This window comes from Amborella trichopoda, chromosome 10, assembly GCF_054954075.1.
Source record: "Amborella trichopoda isolate Santa Cruz 75 chromosome 10, AtrichopodaSantaCruz75HAP2 v2.0, whole genome shotgun sequence".
Classification (NCBI taxonomy): Eukaryota; Viridiplantae; Streptophyta; class Magnoliopsida; order Amborellales; family Amborellaceae; genus Amborella; species Amborella trichopoda.
The window spans coordinates 42,444,855-42,472,581 of NC_142345.1; the positions used below are offsets into that span (position 1 = coordinate 42,444,855).

Genomic DNA, 27,727 nt, shown 5'->3' on the forward strand with positions numbered 1-27,727 from the left:
GATTCAGTTTTGCAAAACTTTTTCCTCTTTGTGGTAATGAAGAGGTAGCAGAAACAGAGAGACTTTGCACTCATCGTTGCACTGCTCCCTCTCCATCTCAGGTACTTTCTCTCTCGTCCCCACCGTTCCCCCTGGTTTCTCTCTCTATATTTCCTAGTGTCTTCTCTGATGTTGTTTCGTTTTTCCTCTTACTCTCCTTGCATCTTCTCTCTAAACCCTCATCCTTCTTCAATCAGATCTGACCCTTCTGTTCCTTTTCTATTTCCCCCTCTCTCTTCTTGTGGTGGTTTGCTAGATCGAAACCCTGTCTGGTCTCTGTTTATCTGCTTTTTTTTTGTTCCTATATCTTGTTTTTGTTGTAGAATTTTCACTTTTTATGTGATGAATTAGAAGCATGGTTATCGTGCAGTTTCAGCTTTGATTATCATGGAATTTTCAATGTTTATACAAAATTTTCTCGTTCGGTCTTTTTCTTCTCATTTATTTTTCAATATTTGCAGAGGATTCCTTGGCAAATTCGCTGAAATCCAAATTCCAAAGTCCATTTAGGCTCCCATTTGAAGCTCATCAGGTGTCAAATTACAGGCACGTTGCTAAAGGTAAGATATTTTCCTCATCCTAGAATTTATTTTTTTCTTTTTTTTGGAGTAGCCCTAACCCTTGTTCTTCTTAGAAGCTGTTGTTTTTTACTTGGAATTGACTAGGGATTGAGCCTTTTAGCTTTGTAACTTTTGAATGCATAGAAATTGATTGTACAAATCTGCAGTAAACATAGTTTGTGAGTGCTTGGAGAATGATTAGATTTTGCTCTCAAATTTGTTTATTTGAATCTAGGTTAATTGCATATTTATGCTTATTTGTCTGTTTTTTTCATCCTTATCACTTCTGTTTCTCTTACAGCAACTTATAAGTAGACCACCTCCTCATCTTTCAAACTATCAAACCATAGCCTTTCACACTTGCACATATATAGAAAAAGTTCAAGTTTTTAACTCAATTTTGTGAGCCTTTCTTTTCTGAATTTGAGATATTTTGGGAGTTAAATCATCTGTAATAGGTGCATTTCTGCCATTCCGCCTGTGTTTAAACCATCTTCTCTTGCCTTTCTTCCAAGCACTTATGTCAAAATCTTGCCATTTTCCCTTTGGTATCCATTTTTGTTTCAGGATTGCATTTGTAACTTGATTTTACGTTCCCATTTTTCTGTTGTTCCTTGATTGCTTTTTTCTTTTTGGGCGAGATTGCTGATTGGGGATCTTAGTGCTATGGCCTTTATGGCCTAATCATTAAGCCAAGGTGTCCAACCATAATTAGGTTCACTTAAGGTCCTTTATTTTGGTAGTAGTTGACAAGCCTGTTGTCATTGTTGCTATCATTTTTTGATGAGAAATGTATCAAGTTGATTGGGCTTATCAATGGATACCATTCATGTATTGGCAGCTGCTTGAAGCTGCATTTGTTGATTTGTGATACTGATGTGTCATTTCATATGCTTGTCTCATTCAAGCTCTTCATATGTATTTGAACTGATGTCATTTCTCTAATTATTTATCATTTAGGTTCAGGACAAACATTATATATATTCTGATTAATTTCTTTTTTTGAGAGATTTTATATTTTTTTTTTTTTTTGAGAGAATATATTCTGATTAATTTCAAAGGGTGTATATTTAGTTTTAACTTTTGTGTTTATTTTTTAGAGTTTTCACAATTTTTAGGGATTTTAGGTTTATTTATTTATATTTTGAGGTTTTTAGGAGTTGTTTAGATAAATACTTAAGCGTTTGTGGAATATTTTATTTTACCAAGGGTAAAATTGCTATTATGAGTGTTTTATTTAAGCGAGGCCTTTTGGGTCATTTATTCACTGTATGGACATTTAATGTCCTTGAACATTTAATGAAATATTATACGTAAGAGGTTTGTGGGGCACTTGAGTGGTCATTCACATGACTATATTCAGAAAAAGGAAGGAAAAGCCCCGGCTTTTGAAACTGTAGCTGAATTAGGAACAAACCCTAGGTTTCTTCAATTATTACTTGTTTTTGGCCTGAATTATTGCTGTTTGTTTTTTGTGTTACTTCAATTTTCTGGCTTCAATTTGGTATTAGAGCTTAGGCTTTCTTTGACAACAAGGCCAGAAAACTACAACTAAGTCTAGGTTTTACTGATTGTGGGCTGAGTTTGGCCAAATTCATCCTAGATCTTGCTGTTTTTAGCGAGGTTTTGTTGATTCTCTGCCTATGGTTTGTGATTTCGGCGTACCCATGGCAGTGAGAAGGGGGCCGGGAAGGGGGGCTTTTTTAGGCTCATTTTGTGGCCCCAGAGATGAGGCTATTGAAGACCTAAAAAATCAAGTCCATTAGCTCGCACAACAACTTCCGGGCACTATTCATAAACAAGATGGTGAACTTTTCACCCAAGACGATGTTAAGTACGACCTTTTTCACCTCCGAACTCCGTGTAGAGAGTCGAGTAAAAGAGGAAAGTCAGAGAAGATCTTGATGTGAGGAACATCGCTATGGGGTTTTCGATTTGAAGGACATTCTTGATTTTGACAAGATTGTATCTAAAATTAGCAAGTTGTAGATTGAGATTTGCCACCAATCTTCGATATACACTCCGATGAACAACAAGATCTTAAAGGAGATATGATCTATGATAAGGATCAAGATGAAGATGAAGATGTTATGGCAGAGGATATTGCTCGTGAAAATATGAAGAAGGTGCTGTAGGGGGACTGATCAAAGGCCTTTGAAGATCTCAAGGATTTTGAAGAGGTGGAACATTCAAGAGACTAGGGCAAGTGTAGTTGATTGATAAACCACAATTTATGGCCCTGGATTTAGAGAGTAATGAAATAGATAACGAGAAAGCTTCTAAAGGCTGAAAAATTGGGTTTGAAGTTTCCTACTCTTTTTTTAAAGCAATTTTAGGGATAGCCGAATTTAATTAGTTTGTATCAATTCCTTATTATAAAGACCAGAATCCGTTTCTGGAGGATTTCTTCTTACCACCAATAATATTTGAGCCAACAAATAAGAAGAAACTGGTTTTGATGTTGGATTCATCTTAGCCTACTTTAAAATTTGAGGATAAGTTTTCTCCAACTAGGGGAGATTGGTGCAGGACAAAATTATTCATAGTTTTAGTTTTTGTTTAATTTCACAGGATTATTCAGTTTTGAATTTTAGGGTTTATTTATGGGGATTTTAAGTTCTTTTAGGGATTTTAGGTTTTTTTTTTTTTTTTTGATAATTTGTTAATTTTTAGAAGTTGTTTAGAAAATACTTAGAGTATTAATGGAATACTTTGTTTATCGAGTGAATAATTGTCATTAAGTATTTTGTGTTTAAGTTAGGACTTTTGGGTCATTTTATTCATTGCATGGACATTTAATGTCCTTGAATGAAATATTGTTTAAGTGGTGCATACCGGGGCCTTGAGTGGTCATTCACATGACTATTTTCATAAAAAGGAAGGGAAAGCCCCCGGCTTTTGAAACCCTAGCTGGGTTATGGAAGAAACCTTAGGTATGTTCAAATTATTACTTATGTTTGGCCTGAATTACTATTGTTTATCTGTTCTCCTTTAATTTATTAGTTTTCATTTTCCATTGATTCATCATAAACTTCTTTCTTCAGTTTTCCTGTTCAAGTTTTGGGTATTGTTATGTTGAAATATGTTTAATGGATGTGGATGGGATCAAGTATGTAAAAGGTTCTGCTAAACTTGCAACTTCATTTGTGTACTAGTGTGGGAGAATTGCTCTATCTCTCTTTGCAGCTCCCTTTTTCAATGGCTCAAAACAGGTAAGCCTAATCCATTTGGAGGAGGAGTTCAAGCTCACCATTGATGCTTTCATCGCAGAGAAGCTGATGATTCAAAGGGAGGAGTCTACCCAGATCCGGATCCGGATCCGGATGAGATCAGATCTGAATCTGGATCAGAGAGAGAGAGGGAGAGACCTGTTCATATAAGACTTGGCCATCTCTGCGAAAAGTGAATCTTCGAAAGGAAGCCTGCTTTTAAAAACTGCTTCTCTGCATGCACATGACCAACATTGCTGTTTCTTTTCCATTATACTTTCCATCATGAAAATACATGCTGTCTAGAACCACACCATCAAAAGCTGAAATACTGGTAGAGAGAGAGAGAGAGAGAGAGAGAGAGGGGCTAGAGAGAGAGAGAGCCAATTTTGTCCAAAGGAATAAATATCATGGGGATACCCATGTCTGTACATACACAAAGCACATAGATATGCATGCCCAAACACAAAGAAGGAACATAAGTACATTATCGATAGGAAAAGCTTACACATATGTCCAAGTATAGCAAAACAACGAATCATTGTCTCAACAAATAGAGAGAGAGAACCAAAAATCTAGAGACAGAATAAAAAATTTAGACAAGCCTCTAAAGATATGGAAAACTCATGGCTCCTTGAGCTTCTTGTTCCCATGTTATTTACTAATATGTACATATACATAATTTTTTACATTGTAGAGCCAAAACTGAAAACAAAAGATAAGATTAAGAAACTACAAGACAAAACACAGAACCAAAAACCATTTCTTAGCAATATTAGTGACAAAAAGAAAACAAAAACATCAAATACTGTCTTATTATTGTTACGATCTCTCTCTCTCTCTCTCATATCGCCTTCTTGAGAACCATGGCCATAGAATCCACCCTTTGAGTTCTATTATAGGAGCATCGATGCTGAGCTTGAACTCCTCCAAATAGATTAGACTTACCAGTTTGGAGTGATTGAACTTCAACGACGAGACAGAGGAGCGCTCTTAGAGGCGGAAGCACAGACATGGCGTAGAGAGTGATGAGAGAGATGGGTTTCAATAGAAAGAGAGATGAGAGAGATTTTCAATAGAGAGAGATGAGTTTACAGATCTCGAGTCACAACAACTTAGAGAGACCATAGAGAGGAACCCTAGTTTTTTATTTCAATATTGAAAGAGAACGAGAGAGAGATAAGGGAGGAAAGATTAGGGTTCTCCAAATTGAATAGTGAAGATTAATTTTACAAAGTTCACATGACGGTTGGGATAAGGTTTTAAAGTTATTAAAAGTATTATATATATTATAAATATAAATTAATATATGTATATGTATAGTATTTTTTAAAATTCAGGTTAGATTCGGATCGGATCCACCCCAACTCGGATTCGATTCGAAATACTATTCAGATCCGGATCCAAATTTCGGATCCAAATATTGGATTCATACCCGGATCTGAATAGGACCCCTAAACAACATACTTTGGGGCCTGGTTCCACCCCTCTTGAATATTTGGGCATGTGCCTAGGAGAATCTGTCTTCTTGAACGTTGGCCATTCTCAATTCATCACATTACTTCAACTATTTTGAGAATTGATATTTAGGATAGTAATCCTCGGGACTCCCTCCCTTGTGGAACTAGGAAACCTAAGTACCAAGATATATCCAAGATCGTGTATATAGTTGGCTAAATGCAAAATAGATGAATACAAACCATTGATGGAGTGCAAGAAATAAAATAAAATCAAAACCATACCACAATGACACAGATTTATGGGCTTCACCTCAATGGGATACACTCACATATTCAACAAGTAAAACTCACTATAACAATAAAGATTATAGTTATGATTTATATCTCTAAACATTGTTAAAACCCTCGTTAACCTTTCCTTCTATACCCGCTCTCCCTAACGAATAACATTGTCAATCAACTTACCTCCTTCCCACTCTACGCTGCTACTAGAAAGAGAATCTCAAGAGCAACATAGAGACTTTCTCTCTAGAAGTGGAAACTGAACCAACACAACGCATTGGGAATACTGTTATTCTCTATGAGACCATGTCTCTATCTCTTAGAGACCCATCTATATTTTGGAGATCCCTTCCTATGACTTCAAAAGGATGACCATTTAAATAATCATAATTCTTGGGATTGGGAGTAGGACCAGAAGTGCGATCAGGATTTGGAGCGTGGGATCATGAAATGCTAAAAGATACCTATGTTGGGAGCGTCATCTATACATTGTATATATTAGGGGTCTAAATCCCCAAATGTTACTGATTGAGATTTCAGCATTTTGGGGATCTTGATCCCAACATTTTGGGATCTTGATTCCAACCTTTTGAGAATCTTGCTCCAAACATTAAAAAGTATGCATAGTCAAAGATTATAAATACTTTTAAAGTAGGGATTTATTGATTTATAACTAGAAAGCAATGCAAATGTATTAAAAGTATTGTTGTGTTGCTAGCTGGTTATAAATTAAGAAAATCATGAGTTCCGTTGTAAACTTGGTCTTTGATGTCATGATAAAAAATCCCTAATAGTAGAAATCGGGATTCCTAACAATGGGGATCAAGATCCCAAAATTTAAAAGTTGATATCCTTTGAAGATCCCTTTCTCAGAGCGAGATTCTAGAGCGGGATAGCCACCTATGAGATCTTGGCAACTATGAAAATGATGAATATTATGGCTTCCTTGACCCCCTTATGTAGAGATTTATATGGTCTCTTTCTTGTTCCCCAAGAAATCTCTTTTTGCCTTTTACCCTACCACCATAATACTCCTAATCCTTTTAAGAAAACATAGCAATGGTGAGTTTGGCTATCACTAAACCTAACATCCCATACATCTTTATGTGAATTGAGCCAATTCTAATTGTTTTTGTCGTTGACTCATTCCAATTGATGCCAATCCGCCTTCACATGCTTAAATGCCTTAAACCATGATCTAGCGAGTATATATGATGCGTGACTCCATTATTAAGAATCCAACTTTGATAGTACATGGAATTTCATCCCACCATCAACACTTCTTCGATACAAGCAGTGAACTGGATATTGATTCTCCAACTTGGTGAGTTTCATTATGGGCTTCACCTTGTCGTTCCATTCCCAAACTGGACATTCCCAAACTGGAACTCTTTAAGGAATTTATCTTCTTTTTTGCCGAACAATTTTTCTTTATGTGGTCGGGCTTCCTCAAAACCAACAATCGCTTTTGTCATATGACCCCCTCAACTTTGATTGAAAACCACGTTTGCCCCATAAGGAATTTCTTAATAAACCATAATGTTCATCCCATTGGTCTCTTGTTACAAGAGTATCCATCCTTGAACCATTAAACCATCCATCGAAATTTCTTTTGGAGTTCACTGGCAAGGAGAGCTCTATAGAGTCCAATTTGAGGTATTCCTCCATGTTTTTGTTTTTGAGTGAACAGGGATTCCTCCTTGTTACAATTCAAAATAATAACAAAAATTGCCATAACACTCTAATAACAAGCAAAGCAACATTATCGTCTTATTTTCCTCTCCATCTTCACTTTGGTACTGTCGAGTTGAGAAATTGTGTTGTTAAATTCATCCAAGTGTTCCAACATTTCATACCATGTTTCACCCTCAGAGTACAATTGGGAGGGGATTTGGTTTGGTGCAAGTTTTAAACTTTGCCTATAAATTTGCTATCATCTTTTCTCCAACTATGTTAAATAAATAAGGGTGCGGTTTGTTTAGAGCCGAGGCTCTAAACAATCAAAGTAAAGTACACCTTCAAATAGTGTCGTGAAATGTGATTTCAGTACTGGAAATCTTTGTGATAGCCTTATAATACATTTTCATCTGTAATTATAAAATTTAAAGCTTCAAAAATAGTGTAGATCAAGTAGATCAATGAAAACTCGAAAATCTTGAAAATTGACAGTCCAAAAATGCATTACAAAATGCACTATTTACATAGCTTAAAATCCATTTTTTTCTCAAGTCCATGTTTCTTGAGGTCGACGATCAATTTGAGGATATTTGGGCATCAAAACAACATCTTCTAGTGAAAGTTTTGAGGTGCGCCGTAATTTGATTCTTTAGAAATTAACATTTATAGAAACTTTTTCCATTAAATAATATTTCATCCACTAAACACAAGCAAAGAGTGGTGAGCACCTTCTTATCCAATTCTTCCCAAGCATGATTCTTCATACTCCTTGGTTTCTTGGATATCACTTGGATATCGTGAACTTTTTAATTTTTTAAAGTTCAATTTCTTTCATCCCATCAAACTTCTCTACTCAAATTTGTACCTAGCCATTTTCCCAAATTACTACAGACATCCCATGAGCTTTGATATCACTTGGTGGGAACAAAGACTTGCTTGATTGCCCCTTGTTGTGGTGAAGCCCCACTACAATAAATTCAATGCCTCAAAATCAACTTGCCTATCACTAGCAAACTCAAATTCAACAAACCCAAATGCGCAAGAGCTATATTTGTGTAGTAAATTTGGGGCAAGAAAAGGAAATCAACAAAAGTAAAAATAGGAAATTCAAAACTACAAATTCTATATACCACAATCCAAACACCGTGAATTTACAAGATTTACCTCAATCCGGCTACATCCACAGACAAACGGCAAGGAAATGATGTCATTATCAGGGAAGATTTACAATATTAGGTAGACAAAAGTTACCTCAAAATCTGGAAAGCACCACTAATTACCCTTTCTACCACTTCAAAAGAACCAACAAACGAACCTCCAATGTCGATTCCATCACTGTGATTCCACCGATAATGGAAAATGCTGCTGAAAAACACCAAAAATCAGGGATACTAGTAATTGGGGTTTTGTCCAAAACCCCAATCTCAACCTCAGCAACAATTGTTCTTCACTTGTACACTTTTTTCTCTCGACAAAACAGCTTATAAAGCCCCCACGTAGAATGTTCTTTACTGTGTCTAACATAAGGGAAAATCTTATAGGGTGGTGATTTTGTATCACTAACCTAGCATAAAGGAATGTTTAGAATTTTGAAAATGTAAGGCATGTTCTTCTCTTGATATGTAAAGTTGCAAAATTTTTGGGCAAAGTGGAGTATGATTTTGAATGAAAAGGTAAATTTTTGGGCAAATTGTTAGGGAGTATGATTTTAAATGAAAAGGTAAATGAAGCTCAACAAGTGGTACATGGTTTGACAATGGAAGATCTTAATGGTGCGAAGCAAGGGCTTGGCATAGATACTCAGCCAGGTGGAGAAAATGAGAATTTGGGGCTTTCAAAAGAGGATGTAAAGATGGAAGCACCTCATGAATTTTCTTCAATCCAACATTCAAAATTTGGTCGCGGGACTGATGTGAATAGAATGTTATACTGTACTCTAGTATTAATTTTGATCATTGTAATGGTTAAAATACAAGGTTGTTATTTTTTTGTTTGTTGTTTTCTTATTTGGTTTGTGGTTAGCAAGGAAAATTTGGAATGGAGCCAAATGGGGACTTTGGATTTTGAGAAGATTGGGCAACTATTACCAAGGTTTTGAGTATTTACAGGCCTTTGTGCAAGAGACGTATTGGAAGGATCTCGGTGATACGAGATCAAGCACTGGTCCATGCTTGTAGGCAACACAACATGTGAGGAGGTGGCATGGCCTCAAACACCATTGATGAGAGAGTAAAAAAAGGTGGATTTTGCATGAAAAGAATAAAAATAAAGTAAGATGAGCAAGGTATGCTCATGGAAGCTACTTGGCTAGAGAGCTTGTAGGGTTGACTATGTTCTCTAGGTTCTAGAACAAAAGAATAGCTATATATGGTTGGCAAGGTAAGGGTGTTATTATGTATCAAAGTGGAGACTGTTGGGTCGATGATACAAAATCACCACCCAATTGGAATCTTCTCCTTTTGTTGAAGGGCATTTTAGTCACTATAAAAGCCACTTTAAGAAGGGGCTTTATAAACCATTTTGTAGAGAGGAAAATGTTTGCTTGTGAAGGAGAGTTTTTGTTGAGGTTGAGATTGGGGGTTTTGATCAAAACCCTAGCTACCATTGTGTCCTTTTTTAAGGGATTTCATCGGCATTTGCTATGATAGGTAGAGCCATGGTGATAGAGTTGACAATGGAGTTTGGTCTTGTGGTTCTTTCATGGTAGTGAAAAGGGGAATCAATGGTCATTTGCCAATTATCTCGGAACCCTTGTATTTACCCAGTCTTGTAAATTCTATAATAATGATCTCATTTCTTTGTGCGTTTTCTCGTGGATGTAGCCGAATTAGGTGAACCACATATATTTGTGGTGTTTGGATTGTGGGTTGTGATATGTTGTGGTCTTGAATTTTCTGTTTTTGCTTCTCATAGTTTCTTTCTATTTTTTCTAAATTTATGATACCATATATAGTTCGTAGGTGTTTCAGTTTCTTGAAATCGATTTGCGGGTGATAGGTGAGTTGGTTTTGAGTTATCAAATTTGTTGTAGTGGGGGGTTCACAGCAACAAGGGGCAATCGGCAAGTCTCAGTTCCCAACAATGATGACCTCAATGGACCCATACTATGGTCTATATCTCAGTAAATAATAACCACTTTAATGCGTTTTCTAAGGTAGAAAATTTGAATATTATTTTTGAGTCACAGAGTTGTTTTGCTCAAGAAGCTTACCTCTGTCAAATGAGTACTATGAGATTTCAACTTAGCCACGCTTTAATTGAAAATTTTCAAACCTTGATATCAAAAAAAAATATGGCAGAGACGAATTCCACGAATTTGAATATAAATATCATGCCCCTTTATGTAAAGCACAGTGATGTGTAATTCAAGCCATTTGATTGATATACTTTTTTGTATGTGCATAATTCTCTTTCTTTCAGCCATTGGATTTTTGCTTTTGTAACTTATTGGCATTTATGCCTACTTTTGATGTATAGTTTCTATCTTTAATGGTGAGTGAGAGTACAAGCTAGGTACAAATCAAATATGTGCCGAGTGAAAGAGATCAATAAATTCTGATTTTATCAGCCCAAACAGTAAAAAAAATTGAAACTATGGAATTCTGAAATATAGGTAGATAGTCAAACACAAGGACACATAAGTATTATACATAATCCAGATGTATGAAAAGCCAACAATGCCTTTACTTAGTACAAGATTACCAAATACTAATTCACATTCAAAGATGGTATAGGTTTCAGGTCAATTGGGTAAAAGATTAACTTGGGGTGTATTTTTTTACTAAGTTTTATGGTTTTGGGGTATTATGGTAATTTGGACCCTGGGGTTTATAGGAAAGCTTCCAAAGTGGTCTAAGACTCCATGTGTGGGCTAGAATTGAATTCTATGATCAATACCAAAAACCAATCAGATTTGAGGTGTCTAGGTAAACATACCTTTTCTGTGATCACATCAACGTTTCGTATGCTTCCCCTTTTTATTAAATTTCTTCGAAGTCCAAGTTGTGGCAACCTTTACCACTTCTCCCTCTTTACTTGTTTTAAAAACAGGATGGATTTGTGACCCACATAAATTTCTGTACTGTATGCGAAGTTTCAAACCTTCATAAAATTTGGTCACTGAATTTTGGGTCAAGTTTAGTTTTGTGAGATACATATTTAGTACGCCTTTGTCATTTTGAGATTCTTTAGGATATCCTTGTCATTTTTCCCGAGCATCAAGGATTCTTTAAACAAACTTGAAACAAGAGTTTCATGCTTTTAGCAAAGCCTCAAATTTTTAGGGTTTTTTTACTGCAATTTTTTCTCCTTGAAGGTATGCCTTCCCTGAATTGTTTCCTTAATTTATTCTACAGTTGATCTGTAAATCTCATTCCTTTTTCTAATATTAATTGATGTGTTTGTATATTTGGGAAGTTGATTGTAAATAAGCATTTTCTTTTTCTTTTCTTTTTTATGTTTTCTTTTTACTTTTTAGAAGATTTGGATCGTACAGCTTATTTTCTTATATTTTTTTCTAAGCATTTCTTTTGTAGATTCACTTTTACTTGATGAATTATGTATAATTCTAGGGTTGTTATGATTCTAATTACTGGGATTGTGTTACTTTTTATCATTGTTGTTTCCATATTGTGGATGTTTGTGGTTTGTTTCAATTGTTCGCAGGATCATATGATGCAGATCAACTTCTGCAAGGTAGGGTGTATGAGATTAGTGATATGTTTTGGGGGCTTCATCATCAATAGTTCAAGAATAAATGTTGATTATACATTTATAAAAAAGAAGAAATCTTAACTAATTACCTTTTTTTGGTCTAATGATTCACTTTGATGCGTAATAGCTATTGGATATCAAATAAATCTTGATTCGAACCTTTAATTATGAAGGCTTAGTCTGTTATGTGTTTCAGCTCTTGGAATTTGCGTTTTAGTTCCTTTTCAGTGTCCAAAAGAAAAATGAAACTCTAAATTAATGATTGGTAAATACTCTGGGTTGACTGGTTCATACTTCTCTGTCTTGAAGGTGACCAATTTTTTCTATACATTAGTTCAGGGCATTATTTATTTTCTCAACCAGCACGCTTCTGCGTAAATCTTGTGAATCTCTCACTTGGGCTTCCGCATTTTAGGAAAAATGACAGTTATTTTGAGAACTACCACTCTACTTTAGGGCATTGTCACATACTGATTATAAGTATCGTTCAATTGAATTATCATCCAAGCCATGTAGATGCCAGATCTGAGAATGAATTGCCTAAGATGCTCCTTATCCCCAAAACCAAAAACAAAAGCGTAAGGATGTTTATTACTCATTGATCCTACTGTTGGGCTTATGAAGTTGAAGACGGGAACATAATTGAAAAAAAGAACTATGACGGGAACATAATTGAAAATGCATGGGGAGTTGGATCCTGTGAGTTATTTTTGATGAATAAAGAAATATTACTTTTATTGTTTTAACATTGCTCGTGCAATTATTGTCAATGTCATCATTTGTTTTTTTACTAATGCTCTACATTGTGGATATTCTTGTTTGATCAATACTTGGATCCCTATCGCATGTTTCTGGATTGATAACTATCTTCTGTTAAATCTAGCTATGATTTCTGTGGGACACTTTGCGATCCATATCTTTATACACATGCATGAGAAAATGGCTCATGCATGGCATGAAAACAAGAAAAGTAAGGAAGTAAACTAGATTACTAGAATAACAAGATATGTTGTTCTAATTTATTATGTTTGATAAAAGAGATCAACTTGATTAATATAGATATGCGCCTTTAGAGCTTTAGTTTCATGGAATTGGAGCAGTAGCAGGAGCAAAGGATATATCCCTACCAGAGGCTTCCTATCTTATGAGCATTGTATATATAGAAATAGTAAACTTTCATAAAAATCTGGAAAATATTATTCATTATTTTGTAGTATATACATATAGCATGAAGATTGTTTAGCCATGACAAAGGGTGGAAATTGGCACACGTTTACTATATAAAGAGGCAACAAAATGTCCAAGACAAACGTACTACTTTCCCATCTCGTTATAAAGAATTATCATGGTAAAATATTGCATGATAGCTCAAAGGAAAAAAAGAAAAGAAAAACAATTATGGTTTGGTTGCCATCAAACTATGATTCCATATGTATTGTCAATATCCAGATATGTCTATGTGAAACAAGAAAGGATTAAGTTTATGCCAAGACATTGTAAATGCTTTCCAAACATGTAAAAATATCTGGAAATGATCATGTGCTTATCACTGTTTATATATGTCCGCCACTGATGCACCTCTAATACATATGCATCAAAGTAACATAACTCAAAACATCATTTATGAAAATGTATCATTCGGTATTCTAATACTCCCATTATGCATCTGAAATCGTACGTACTTCAATGGAACTTGATAATGGGCTCGGACAAAGTCAGGACTTTGATGCTCAGATTCCCTTCCTAATATGGTTTAGCATAGCATGTTCCCCTCTTTGAAACACAAAATTAACCTTATAATGCATTTTGTATTTCCCATACTGGGGCGCTTCAAAGGAAAGAGGGGACTCTTACTTAACATTCTTAGTGGAAAGAGTTTCCTTAATACGGGGAACACGTTCCTAAGAGAATGGGAACTCGTTCCCACTCCTGTAATACATAACCGCACATAACCATGTTCTGGGAGCAGGAGGGCCTTCATAAATGGAAAATCCCGGTAAGTATGGTGAAGATTATCAATATCCTCTGTTGTTTCTTAGGGGCAATGATGGCAAGACGGTTAGCTGCGTATTCAGATCTGTTGAGTTTGATATGTTATGGTGTTACTTTTTTTTGTGTTGATTTGAGAGTGTTCAACCAATGGGGCTTCATAGCCTTCTATATTTGGCTTGGGAATTTCCATTCTCTCGACTTGATGATAAATTGAGTTTCAAAATCATTTTTTTTCAACAGCTAGAGTCTAGTCTCTTTCAAAACATAAATTATTCTATGAGACATGTCTAATTATATAGCATCATCATAACTACTAATGAGAACCCCTGTTAATACCACCCCCAAGGAAAACACCAATCAATCTACCCTCATTCTTTGCATGTTCAATTAGCTTACTGGCACTTTCAACCTTTGTGGTGTAAAGTAACAAGGGTGGAGTACCTGAGCTTCTAATATAAACCTTGAGGAGTCCCAGTAATCATTATAGATAAACCAACAATGGAGAACAAAAAGCCCATTTCAGAAGTCCCATTTGATATAAATCTAAATCAAAAGTTTGTGTAAACTCTAATAATTTGCTGATCAAATATTTCACTTTACAATCTCTTAGAAAATCATAATTTGGTTTTACTTGTCAACAGAATTTCTTATTGCTGTAATTTCTCAAAAAAAATTTGGAAAGCTTTTGCTTTCTAAAAAACTGGGATAATATAATAATAGATAAACTACAAAAGAAATTATATTCCCTTGAAATTTGTTTACTTTTAAATCCTATTAAAAGCTAACACTTAAAGAAAAAAATCTATTAACATGCTCAAAGCTTTCGCATCAAAATACAACCAAGGAGAAATTCTTGTTATATTTAAGAAAACTGCAGCCATTTCTTTTTATGAAAAATTGTCATATTTCCAGAAATTATATTTTTGCCATTATCAACACCATCCCCAAGGGACACACCAGTCAATCTAGCTCACATTCTTTGCATGTTCAACTTGTTCATTGGCACTTTCAAACATTGTCGCAAAAAATAAACAAGGGTGGAGAATTACCTTTACCTAAAGTGCTCAAACTTCTAATACAACCTTGAGGAGCCCCACTAATCTTGATGATAAACCAACAATGGGGAACACTAACACGCATTTTACAAGTCCCACTTGACATAAATCTAAATCAAACTTTTGTGTAATCTCTAGTAATATGCTGGCAATATTTGTTATGCTAGAAGGTCTTAGAAAATCATGATGTGGTTTTACTTGTTAACAGGGAAAAAAAAATGAAGAAAAAAAGACATGGTATTACATTTTGCAAGCTGGTAAAAGACTCTCTTTTTTTAAACTGGTGGTCAAATACTTTGATAGTTGAAATGGTTCTACAAAAGAAAATTGTGTTCCATTGTAATTTGTTTACTTTTCATTTCTATCAACGTGTTCAACAGTTTTGCATCAAAGTACAGAAGATGAGAAATTCTTGTTCTATTTAGGAAAACCATAGCTGTTAATCTTTTAATGGCAAAGTCGTTCTCATATTTCCAGAAATTATCTTTTTTCTCATTATTAGTGCCTCTTATGGCAAACAGGACCAGTGAGGATATTATTGCTGGTTTTTTAAAGAAAAACAGTTTATTGCTGTGTTGAAATTTCTGAGTTTTGACCTTTAAGTAACTTTTTCAAATCCATCATTCTTATCTATTTTCTAAGTTTTTAATCCTCGGTTCTCACAATTTAGTGGAGCAGATTTAAGCGTGGCTTCATCTGTTAGTTCTTGTCCATCCCTTCGTCCTTCTTGGCTATCATAGTTTGGTGTTGTGGATTTGTGAGCATCTGCTTTCTAATCTCATCTTGACTTTGCTTATGCAGCACTACACATGGGTTTATCGAGATGGGTGCATGCTTTAACCTTATGCCTTGTCTTATCAAGCCTGCAACCAACTCTCGGCATCAGATTTGTTATTGATAGGGAGGAGTGTTTCTCTCATTCAGTGCAGTATGAAGGGGATACTGTTCATGTGTCTTTTGTTGTAATCAAGACAGAAAATGCATGGCACTATGGAGATGATGGTGTGGATCTTGTGGTGAGTTTCCTTCGCTCCTTCTGTTTATGGACACTTAGATTTTCACTTTTTTGGTTGAGTAGTTGGGTGATTTAAGTCCAGGCTTGTATTCTATGGCCTTGCAGCACATGGTTCAGTATGCTACAAGTGGCATCAGCCATCTCCAGTAATCTTCGGGGTCTTTGATATACTCAAGTGGAGGAATGGGGTCACATTAGTGGTGGCTCATTTACAAGGGAAGGCTGATGTTAGTTATTGCATACTCAACAATGGTCAAGTGATTATTATTTTTCAATAGAACAGTGTACATTTATAAGTACATTTACATTTTCTGACCAAAATTTACATTTATATTTTCATTATTTAGTTTTTTAATTATATGCTATGTTGAAATTGGTAAAAATAGGCTTGTTGATGGCATATTAGTTTTGATTTAGTTGGTGTGGCAAAATTCATTGTTCACATTGTGATTGCCCTTGTTATAAGTTTTAAGTGCCATTGCTTGTCTTGTGTTTAAGTTGTTTTTTTTTTTTTGTTTGTTTTTTATGTACAATGTTGCAAATATGAAAAGACACACTCACATTATCTCTGATCTAGAAACTCTGTTTTCTCAACTAAAATGGGTATAATACTGGGTTCCAGATTAGAGGTAACCAACTAGCAAGGTTACAGGGATAGATATGTTTATGATCCCAGTAGCTTCTATGGGGAAGAGCGATGGTTCGGAAGATGGCAGCATTTTGGACAACCATAGTGGACTAGATATTGATTCAGATGATGTAATTCCAGATATTGATTTAGATGACGTAATTCTAGGATGCCTCATGTCAGCATTATTTTCAACAAACTTGTTGACCTTACCCCTCCAAGGATATCAGTGCTGTTCTGAACTTTACGCTTCCTTTATGCCACAATGTTTGAGCCGATACCATTAGACTTAACTTGTTGAGCTAGTGTCTTTTTAGTCTGGGTTTCAATGGTGAGTTTACAGTCTCCATCAGATAGTCCTGTGCTTTAGGGAAGTATGATTCGTAAAAGAAACATATAAATAAGAAAAGGTTTATAAAAGGCGTCAGCCGTATACTGTATACTATAAAAGTAAGGCGCACCTTAAAAACCCACTAGATAAGGTTGTTCCAATGGAGAGCCCTCTAATTGATCATCTCAACCTCAAGATGTATGGATATTGAAAAAAAGAAAGAATTTCAAGACCTAAAAATAGTGTATCTTGTAACAAGTGAGGTACACGATCCATTTCAAGATTTTTAAGTGTGTATAAATCTGCTCAATCTGTACATATTTTGGAGCTTTTTAATTTTAGAATTTAGGGTGGAAATAGATTTTCAGGCCATTGCAGTATTTTCCAGCCCCGGAACTACGTCTTTCAGCAGCATTTAGAGTTGTGCCTTAGATTGTTTAAGGTTTATGTGTTACGTAAATTGTAGCCAATAAGAAAATGAGTAGTAAATTTATCCATTGTGGTATGAAAATTATTGCTCTCGTAAGACATTCATTAACTTTGAACTCGTGCTGTTTGTTTCATATGTAAGTTATTGCAGATCTCAAAATTACTTCTCATGTTCTCTAAAGTCTTGTAACATTTTCAGGTGAAGGGTCCTTCAGGGGATCAAATTCATGATGCCCGTGACAAAACGAGTGAGAAGTTTGAATTTGTGGCTCATCACAAGGGACTTCATCGCTTCTGTTTTACGAACAAATCCCCCTACCATGAAACCATTGATTTTGACATACATGTTGGCCATTTTGCATACTTTGAGCAGCATGCAAAAGATGGTAACTTTCATGTATTTCATTACTCGTTGATTTTAATGTTCCCTACTCTCTCTGTCTCTGTCTCTGTCTCTGTCTCTCTGTCTCTGTCTCGGTCTCTACATGCTTGAGCAAGTTTATTTGTGTGCGCAAAGCAAGCCAATGTATGTTTTGTTATTCAATCAATGTGAATTGTGCGCAGAGCACTTCAACCCCTTGTTGGAACAGATTGCCAAGTTAGAAGAAGCCCTTTACAATGTGCAATTCGAGCAGCACTGGTTGGAGGCTCAAACAGAACGCCAAGCACTCGGTAAATTTCCTTCTTTAAAATTTTACATGAATTCATCTTTAACTATATGGTGATCACCTGTAGCTCACCTCATATGGTCTTCTATTTCACTCACTGTCCAAGAAACAACACGCACACAAATGCATGCACACATGTAAACTCTCTTCTCTCATATCATGACACAATTAACGAATTAATGGTTTCTGTAAAACTCTTTTGTCATCAGTGAATGAGGGGATGAGCAGGAGGGCTATTCACAAAGCTCTTTTCGAGTCAGCAGCCCTTGTTGGAGTGAGTGTCCTTCAGGTTTATCTTTTGCGCCGCCTCTTCGAAAGGAAGCTTGGCACCTCCAGAGTTTAGATCATCCTTGCAATGTAGGTTTCATAATTGTTCTTTTGATCACAAGAATTTCTTGTTTCATGGCATAATCTAATCCCTTATTAAGGGACTAAAAGTTTTCGCAGGTGTTTTGTAAACCAACAAGAGTTCATGTTTTTTTCATCAATTAATTCATGGAAATATTTTGAGAGAGATAGAGAACGGGGGGGGGGGGGGGGGGAAAGGATTTCTGTCTTGCCATTATTTTTTCTCTCATGATTAACCATGGTATAGAAACTGTAGACCTGATTGCACTGTAGGATTTTCACTTCGTGGGAGCATTTCCAAGGGTTTCACTGACCACTAGAAATAACGGCAATGGATCACCTGTCTAATGCCCCTTTGTTACCAATGTTCATAAACTCCATTAGGCTCTCTCTCTCTCTCTCTCTCTCTCTCTCTCTCCACCTATTAGTTAAGGAACTAAAAGCCCCATACATTGGGAATGGGTTTTGGGTATCGGTGGTTAGGGGGGGCGGATGCCACAAAATCACGTCCTAGCCCCCATTCTCACCGTTAACGTATTAAAAATAAATAAACATTGTCACCATAAATGTATTAAAAATTTTAAAGGAAACAGTGGGTACATATGGCTTGCTAGGGATTATGAGGAACTTCAATACAAGGAACGAAGGTGAAATCTTCAAATTTTTTTGACACGCTCAAGGAAACTGTACCAAGAGGTTGCCAACAGAGCACCAAGCTTACAACATGGTTTCCTTTCCTAAAAAAAAAAAAATAAGTAAAAATACAGCAAACATTTATGAAAAACTAATAATACAGCAAACTTAGTTTATATGCACTTAATGGGGCCTCATTAACCAACATTTCAGAATCTCTTCCAATCAATATTTCGTCCTCGAGTCCTCTCTCTAAAAGATTGGAATGTAAGAGATTAAGAGCACTAGAACAATGGATGTATAGGCAACTGAGATTGGTAGTCTGCCCTTGTCTCGGCGGATAAACAGCGCCTCGAATATCGGAAAACAAATGCTAACAATGAACCCGGAAAGGATTAATTGTGGCATCAGAGAATCCATGGCTGATGATCCTTGTGTTATAACTCTCTTTAGGCCTAATAGAAATGCAATTAGGTTAAACAGAGTCAAAGTGGCCAATATGACAAACATTGGAGATGCACCACCAAATTCCATGATCTCTTGCTCGTGCCTCCTCATCGCATCCTCATCAGAGACCTTGGTTGTGATGTCGAATCCACTCTCTCCTAAACCAACAAGCTTCAAAATGCTGTCAATGAAGGCAAAGAGGTAGGAGGAGACCCTTCTAATCATCCACATTCTCTCAGCATTCCACCAGGACTTGAGTGTTCCTTTTGCCAATAGCATTTCATGAAGGCTGGACCCATATGAGCTAATAGCCACAAAAGCAAAGGGAATGCACCATGGGCTAGTCACCTAGAAGATGAAAAGTAAAGATGACAAATCTTATTAACAGGAAACTGGAGCTGTGTCTGTGAGTGAGAGAGAGAGAGAAAACTTGAGGTGTATGCATGTGTGCACATATTAGTGGCCAGAAACTCGTCTCCGCGCATAACTCAGCAGTTGCCTGAGCAAGTAACTCGGACGAGTTTAAGTGACTTTTGCTCAAGTTTTGTACAAGCCTAGAAGGGTGCAAAAGCAATAAAAGAAGGGTGCGGTTTGTATAGAGTAGAGGCTTTAAATAATCAAAGTACAACTCACCTTCAAATAGTGTTGGGAAATGCGGTTTTAATACTGGAAATTTTTGTGGTAGCTTTAAAATGCATTTTTATCTTTAATTTCAAAATTTACTGCTAAAAAAATAGTGTACATCGAGCAGATCTATCGAAACTTGAAAATCTTAAAAATTAACGGTCCAAAAATGCTTTACAAGATGCACTATTTCCAAAACTTGAAATCCATTTTTTTTTCATGCGTATAAAACTTGATGTGGAGATGATCAATTTGAGGATATTTGGGTTCAAAACAACCTCTTCTAGTGAAATGTTTGAAGTAGACACTAATTTGATTGTTTAGAGCCTCAGCTCTATATAAACTTTTTTCATAATAAAAACTTCTCAAATAATCATAAAACAATAAATTTATATAGAAATAGATTTATACGTCATTTATTATTGATTTAGTCTCAAAATATATAATTTTTTCAAGTCTTTCATATACCCAGTTTTGTACGTTAGACTCGCATCAGTAGGGTGCTGAGACTGAGCAACTCGTCTTTATAGACTCGACCAAGTTTTTGAGCACTGATGCAGAGAGAGAGAGAGAGAGGCTTGGGTGTGTGCAGTGTGGAGAGAGAGAGAGAGAGAGAGAGAGAGAGAGAGAGAGGTACCTTCGGATACAAGGGAACCCCATTGAGGAGGCAAAGGGAGGGGACAAGAGCATAACACCAAGTAGGTAAAGAATTTACTGGCCAAAACAAGTAAATGCTATAGCTCATCATGTGCGCTACGCTCATTTTCCCCCATCCATACACGAAGGGGCAGTATTTGGAGAGCAAAATCTGAAAGTCACCCTCTGACCATCTCTTTGATTGAACAAGTGTATCCCCCAAAGTAGTTGAAGCCACCCCCAAAAATGCTTTCCTTGTTGGGTTGTAATACACAGATCTCCACCCTCTACAATGAATCGATAAACCTGTAATCACATCTTCCACTGGGCATCCATACTTCAGTCCCACCTGCCATCACATCCAATCCAAGGTTAAGCTATTTTGACAGAGACTAGTGTGCAGGTGTGTGTTGAGTGTGGAGGAGAGGGAGCAAACTACTGCATATTTATAGTATTGCACAACATTATCTATGAATACCCACATGTCTTATTGTTTTACATAATAACTGGAAATTCCTAAGAAATAAACATATTGGCAAAATTTATGAAGGCCCACATACACCAATATTATTCGGGTCAAATCCAGCTGGACCCGAATAGTACTCGGGTCCAAGTTTTGGACATGGACCTGACCTTTTGGGTCCAAAATATAGACCCATACCCAGACGCAAAGTCAGATCTGGTCTGGTCCATTGCCACCCCTAGGTGCCTCTGTGTTTGTGTGTGGGGGTATGGGTGTATGCATACGCGTGTGTGTGTATAGGTGTGTGAGAGAGAGCAAGAGAGATGACCTCTTTTCCCCATTCAGTACCCAATTCATAGGTGCAAGTAGCAAGATCTTTCCCTCTCTCTTCCAAAATCTTTGCCTTTTCCTCACTCTTACTCCAATTCCCACCACTCAACTCTTCTTTAAACTCTTCATTAAGCATCTTCCCACCAAGAATACTTCTTCTATGAAAACATCCACTCCCAACATACAGAGTACCCCCAAGACCATCCATTCCGGGAAAATCCACCTGCAACATTCAAATAGCCACATTAAAACTTAACCAACACCACTGATTCAAAAATGCTCGATCCCACTCGGAATCTGCTAAGTTTGACAGGAAGGCAGAGGCGGGTGATTCCTGATGGAAAATCTTTGGAATCGCTCGGTTCCTCCAGTTATATTTATTTATTTATACAAGTTATAGCAGAGTAGGACCAGGAGAATCCGATATCAAGCCCCTACAAAGTTGGGGTCGATTCTGAGTTTTTGAAAACATATAGACACACATACACAAAAACACCAACATAAAATTTATAATAGAAGTAACTAAATCAATAAGCAGTTACATTAATTAAAAGAAAGAAAGAAAAAACCAGTTTCATTTACAGCAGAGACATAACAAGTATCACTAATTTGTTGATATACTTTCTTGATTTTCTTAGAAAAACCTACCACTCCAATTGCTCTTAGGAAGCCATCATAGAGCTCATTTTTTGTCATATTATCGAAATTCTGAGGGAACTGCACAAAAGCAATGTCATGACCTGTCTCCTCATCCATTAGAAAGCACAGAGCATCCCTAATTGATTTCGAATCGTTGGAGTACATATCACAGTCAACATTGAGTATAATCGGAGCATTGCTGATAACTGATGAAACTCGTATCTGTCCACAAAAGACCATGACTTAATAATCATATGAACAAAATAGTTAATTGATGAACATTTGTAATATGTTTAGTTTGGCGAACTTAGTATTGCCATGCAACAAGGGCACATACTTATGATTTTATGCATGTGACGGCATACTAAGGACACAACATCCATGTCTAACAAGTAAAAAAATTTAGATGCTCTTAATATTTTTTCTTGAAATTTAACTATAAAGTCACCTGAAATCTCATCTTTAATGTGTTTCTTTAAAGATGACATATAGCAACCCCCCACGGGAGTATATACTTTAAAACAACTCCCTAAAGAGGTAATTGTAAATAATTCTTTTATCCAAAATTATGGGATCCATCTAAGTATCACTAAATTATTGTTTTCAAGAATAAAATTGGATTGAGTTCTTCAACATGTCAATCTTTTCATCCAAAAATTGGATGGTTCTTGTTCAATCTTAGGACGTTATTTTTTTTCTGAGAGATTGGGATTCAAATTTTTTTTTTTTTCTATCAATTCGGTTGTTTGTTATAAAAGGCATCCCCATATCTTGGGTCCATAAGATATATCCTAACCTTGAGTTTTATCCTAGAGAGCAAATGCACAGTATGCTCCAGCAGGAGCAACAAATCTTTTGACTTGTTTAAATGTTATACGGATATGTTTAGCCAATTCTACTATTGGTATTTTTTACACTCATATCGATATGTTTCTATGTAACACATTAGATTTAGAGTTCCTAATCACGCACAAAAATAAGACGAAAAGAAATTTATAATCATAGAGTGAAAATCAATAAATTTACCAGGGAATTCATGGCACCAGCCTTGAAGTTATGGTGTTGGTTTGGGTTCTTCTCACGTGCCAAATACACAAGTGTAGGTAATGGGATTCCCTCCATGTCCACCTCTGTTGAATCTCCCCCTCCAATCAGTATCTTCAAAAAATAAAATAAAAAATTGACCTTAAATTTTGAGAAATTTATCAAAATATCTCTATGAGATGAACTATCAGTTTACCCATTTGGAACAATTTGAACTCAAGACGATGGGTTGCCTATAGGTGATTTAAAATTAAATGAAAAGATATAGGTTAAAGTGTTAAATTGTTCATCTGCCATGAGTAATTTGATTATTTTTTCAACTAAAATAAAACTTTTAACTGAAGTGACAAAATGTCAGCAGCAATTGGAGGTTTCGGGATCGGCTGCATACCTGGACAATGGGGGAATGATCGCGAGAAGTGAATGGTGTCTTGTCCCACTCAAGAAAACCTTTATGTTGACATCGAATATCTTCAGGGATTCTCCCTAACTTCACTGCTGCTTCAATTCGCTCTTCCATCTCTTCGAACATTTTCTAGAAAGAGATATATCTATTTCCGGTTAGAAATACCCACGAGACAGAGAAGCGCATGCAAAGAATGAAAAAGGGATTGAAGAGACAATAACGATTGTGACCTTCATGTACAAAAAGATAAATGGTCTCTTTGTAAACAATCCCTTATAGAATATGAACAAATCAATATGTAGTTTTTTGCACGTATTTTTTATACGATACCTTATACTTTTGAGACTACATATTTTCAAATGTTTCTTATTGAAATTTCACTATCAAGTACTTAAATTGTATAGACGTATTGTGTCAAGTACTTAAATTGTATAGACGTATTGTGTCAAGAAGGCTAAATCTAATATGGGCGTCTTACACTAGTATTTGCATCAGGTGTCAACACATAATTGTCTCAGTAAAGCATAGGAGAGAGATTAGTGAATTTAGTGCATGTTTGGATATATTCATTATCATTGAAAATCCATTATTTCAATAAAATTAGGCATGTTCATGAATTATCTGTTGTTTGGCAAAGTACATTATAAAATTGTGCAAGATAAACTTATAGGCATTTTTCCTTGTAAGTTTATCTTTTTGAAAATTTATTTTCACCTTACTCAAGTACTTAGTACTTTGCTGAAATTCATAGGTTTTCAGTCAAAAATCGCTAAAAATAGCTAAAAATCACCAAAAAAAAATAGACAATGAAATAATGTTATGTAGATATCCCCCTCTCCCGCCCCCTCAAAAAAAAAAAAAAAAAAGAAAAAAAAAATATGACACTTTGTATAACTATACTACTAACCATAAAAATGTTTAATTTCACATCCACCCCCGAGTAAAAAGTAGTTTTATTTAGGATAAATGTATCCCCTTTATAATGCACATTTTTTGTATAGAAAAAAAAATCACTGACTTTATTTTAAACAATGTGCCGGACTAATTTTATTTTTTAAAATAAAGCCGGTCCGACATAATGTGTACCGGACTAGCACATTATTTAACACGACGCCAGTCTAGCACATTCAATGCTACAATTTTCGAACCAGCTTTTAGAAGCCGATCCAGCACACGTTGTGCATCATTTAAAAAACGAGACAAGTGAGAGAAATATATGTTATAAAAGGGGCATTTTCATCCTAAAAGAACCTATTTTTTTACCTAAAGGAGCTGATGCAAAAATAAATATTTTTAGGGTTAATGGTATGATTTATAAAGTTTTTTTGGTTGGGGGTTGTATGGATGTGTTATGTTGTATCAAACAACTAACCAAACAATATCATCTAGGGGATATTAATTTTATGAGTAATGATACTATGAGACCCTCCTACATCCATATGAGTAGGATCTCAAAAGATCACCATTAAATTTTGACATAGATGTTTAGAAAATCCATTCACCCAAGTCCCACACCCATGTAATAACTTTTCTAAAGATCTGTGTCAATGTCAAAATTTAATAGTGATCCTTTGAAGTCCTAACACACACACGTGAAAAGAGATTCCTACAATTCATACTTCCCACTTAAAAGAGAAAAAGATACTTCCCACTTAAAAGAGAGAAAGAGAAGCCAACCTTGATGGTGGAGCACTCATCCTTATGAGAATAGGCCATTGAAGAGAAGAAAGGTTTAGGGGCCCTTGGCTCTATTTGGAACTTCTTGCAGAAGGGGAGCCAATGCTTTGCAAATTTGGCAGCTTCCAATAATGCATAGAAAGTAAATTCTGAGGCCCCATCGTCAGATAGGTAGACACTGAGCTTGTGGGTTGGGTAATCGTAGGCCATGAGAGATAAAACAGTGCCCATCACAAGCATTGGTGGCTCCTTGTATGGGTCCGCCGTGCACACAAATATGTCCACACCTGGCAACTCCTTTTCATACCTGCTCCTTAAAAAGTATGTTAGTTTCCGTTCCACTCTCCAAAGAGAATGTAGGCTCGAAAAGAGTCTCTCCTTGAAACTAAACGGAAATTCGATGTTTTGAATATCGGACTATATATTGAACTCCTCAACTTTACGTTTATGTTAGTTTGATATTTTAGATATCGAACTGTTTTCTAAATAGCTCCTAACCAAAAGACAAACTTACAATTGAAAAAAAAAAAAAAAAAAAACGAAATAAATTTAGTTAAGAGAAGTCCCAAACTTTATGTTAGTTTGATATTTTAAATATTGGACCGTCTTCCAAAAAAAACTCCGAACCAAGACAAACTTACAATTGAAGAAAACGAAAAAAAAATTATAAATTTAGTTAACATAAGATCGGGGAAAAACATAAATTTTTTTTATTTTTGGCGAGAGAATAGGACCTCCACAAAAGTTTTACAAAAAATTGGATCATTTCGTGATGGCGCAAATTTTTTCCAGCCTTAACGCAAATTTCATGCTTACTCATTATACAATATTCTCTCTATCGACTCCAGACTCAGCCCACTCAATCGCTTGTTCCCCAGAACAAGGCTTCAATTACAGAAAAATATGAATTTGCCAAATTTCTCTCTTATTCACCCAAACACATCTAGGGATGGCAATTGGGTCCCGAATCGACCGGAACCAGGTCTAGGTCCAGGTTCATGTTTGGACTCGACAAGCTGGTCTGGATTCAAACGATGTGGACCAAACCCGGTCGTGTATGGTTCTAGGTCAAGACCTAGCTCTGCTCGGGTCTGGATCCAAATACTTGGACCCCGGTCTCTCTCTAACCCACAACATTAACATCTTACATCTCTCCCCTCTCTCTTTCCCTATTTATCTTTCTTTGTTACTCTACACCTGGATTTCTCACGAGTATATGCCGAATCCTCTGTCTTTAACACAAAATTAAGTGATTATTTCAGGTCCCTACATAATTTATTAAACAAGTGGCGGGGAGAGAGAGAGAGAGGGGACCTCTTGGAGAGCCTGTCCTTGAAGGTGTGGCGATAAACAGGGTTCCATCTGACCGACTGGTTCAGAACCCAATAGAAAGTGAACCACACTTCGGATGCAAAAATGGCCATCCAAAACCATTGAGCACCCTCTGTCACATGAGTCAACCTGTAATACAAAACCATCAAAACTGCACACAAAAAACTTAGACCAAACAGCCTATACAGAAACATCCCCTTTGCTTTTACGCTCCCATAGAGAGAGAGCTTTTCTTCATCAACTTTTCCCATCTCTCTCTCTCTCAAAGAGTACTCAAGTTTCTCTCTCTCTCTCTCTCTAAGATATTCTCCAACTTCGTTATGGGAGCTCCAAGGTCTCTCTTTCTCTCTCTTATTTATCCTCCAACCTTCTGTCCATGCCTCCTTTTTACTCAGTCTCCCTTGTACAACATTTTCCATATTCAAATGCTTGTTTTATTGAGATTCTTGGGTCAATACTCGTACGTACAATTTAATTTATCGAGTCGGTTTTGGCCTTGCAGTTGACAATGACATGTAAGTGATTCCATGATGTGTACGGGAAGGCACTGCTCCTTTGCTAAAAGAGGTGTGTACCAATGTAGCCAAAATTGAATCGGATTGGTTAATCAGATACGACCCAAAAGCGGTTTAATCGATCTGATCGATAAGTCGGTCAATTTGACCATCTTAATCGGTCAAGTCTTAGATGGTCAAAAAATTATTGAAAAAAATAAACAAGATACAAAAAAAATTTCACTAAAATATAAAGTGCGATTAAAACAAAACACATTCAAATGAAATTGAAAATTAATGGAAAAATTGGATTTTATAGAATCGTTCAAAAAATTATTTAAAAAAATAAAAAAGATACAAAAAAAATTCTACTAAAATATAAAAAGCATATAAAAAGCTATTAAAACAAAACACATTCAAATGAAATTGAAAATTAATGGAAAAAATGGATTTTAAAGAATCGTTCTGGATTGCATCCTTAAGTCCGATCGACGATAATTGATGTGCCTAAGGGTATTTTTAAATAAATTTTAAAAAAATGGGAAGATATAAAAATGAGTATCAATGGCCAAAATGATTTTTAATATTTATCATAA

At 35.9% G+C, this 27,727-nt stretch overlaps 2 protein-coding genes across 3 annotated transcripts; one reads left to right on the plus strand and one right to left on the minus strand.

Moving 5' to 3' along the window:
• The first annotated feature begins 30 nt into the window (after positions 1-30).
• P24BETA2 (emp24/gp25L/p24 family/GOLD family protein) lies at positions 31-18,572 on the plus strand. Of its 2 annotated transcripts, none has more exons than XM_011629966.3 (6): positions 31-101; positions 501-599; positions 15,789-16,003; positions 17,590-17,776; positions 17,955-18,062; positions 18,268-18,572. In XM_011629966.3, exons 3-6 carry the CDS (start codon positions 15,797-15,799, stop codon positions 18,399-18,401), a joined length of 636 nt encoding a protein of 211 aa, XP_011628268.1. In that variant the 5' UTR covers positions 31-101; positions 501-599; positions 15,789-15,796; the 3' UTR covers positions 18,402-18,572. The 2 variants fall into 2 exon arrangements, with proteins under 2 accessions (XP_011628268.1, XP_088705211.1); XM_088849085.1 differs by lacking the exons at positions 31-101; positions 501-599 and adding exons at positions 9,061-11,922; positions 15,196-15,244.
• A 378-nt stretch (positions 18,573-18,950) lies between these two features.
• Positions 18,951-27,086, minus strand: LOC18447608 (cellulose synthase-like protein E6). The gene is made up of 8 exons (XM_006857702.4): positions 26,620-27,086; positions 25,306-25,612; positions 23,614-23,757; positions 23,205-23,336; positions 22,188-22,400; positions 21,538-21,762; positions 20,748-21,095; positions 18,951-19,834 (listed from the first exon to the last, which is right to left on the minus strand). Exons 1-8 carry the CDS (start codon positions 27,054-27,056, stop codon positions 19,292-19,294), a joined length of 2,349 nt encoding a protein of 782 aa, XP_006857764.3. The 5' UTR covers positions 27,057-27,086; the 3' UTR covers positions 18,951-19,291.
• Between the last annotated feature and the right edge of the window lie 641 nt (positions 27,087-27,727).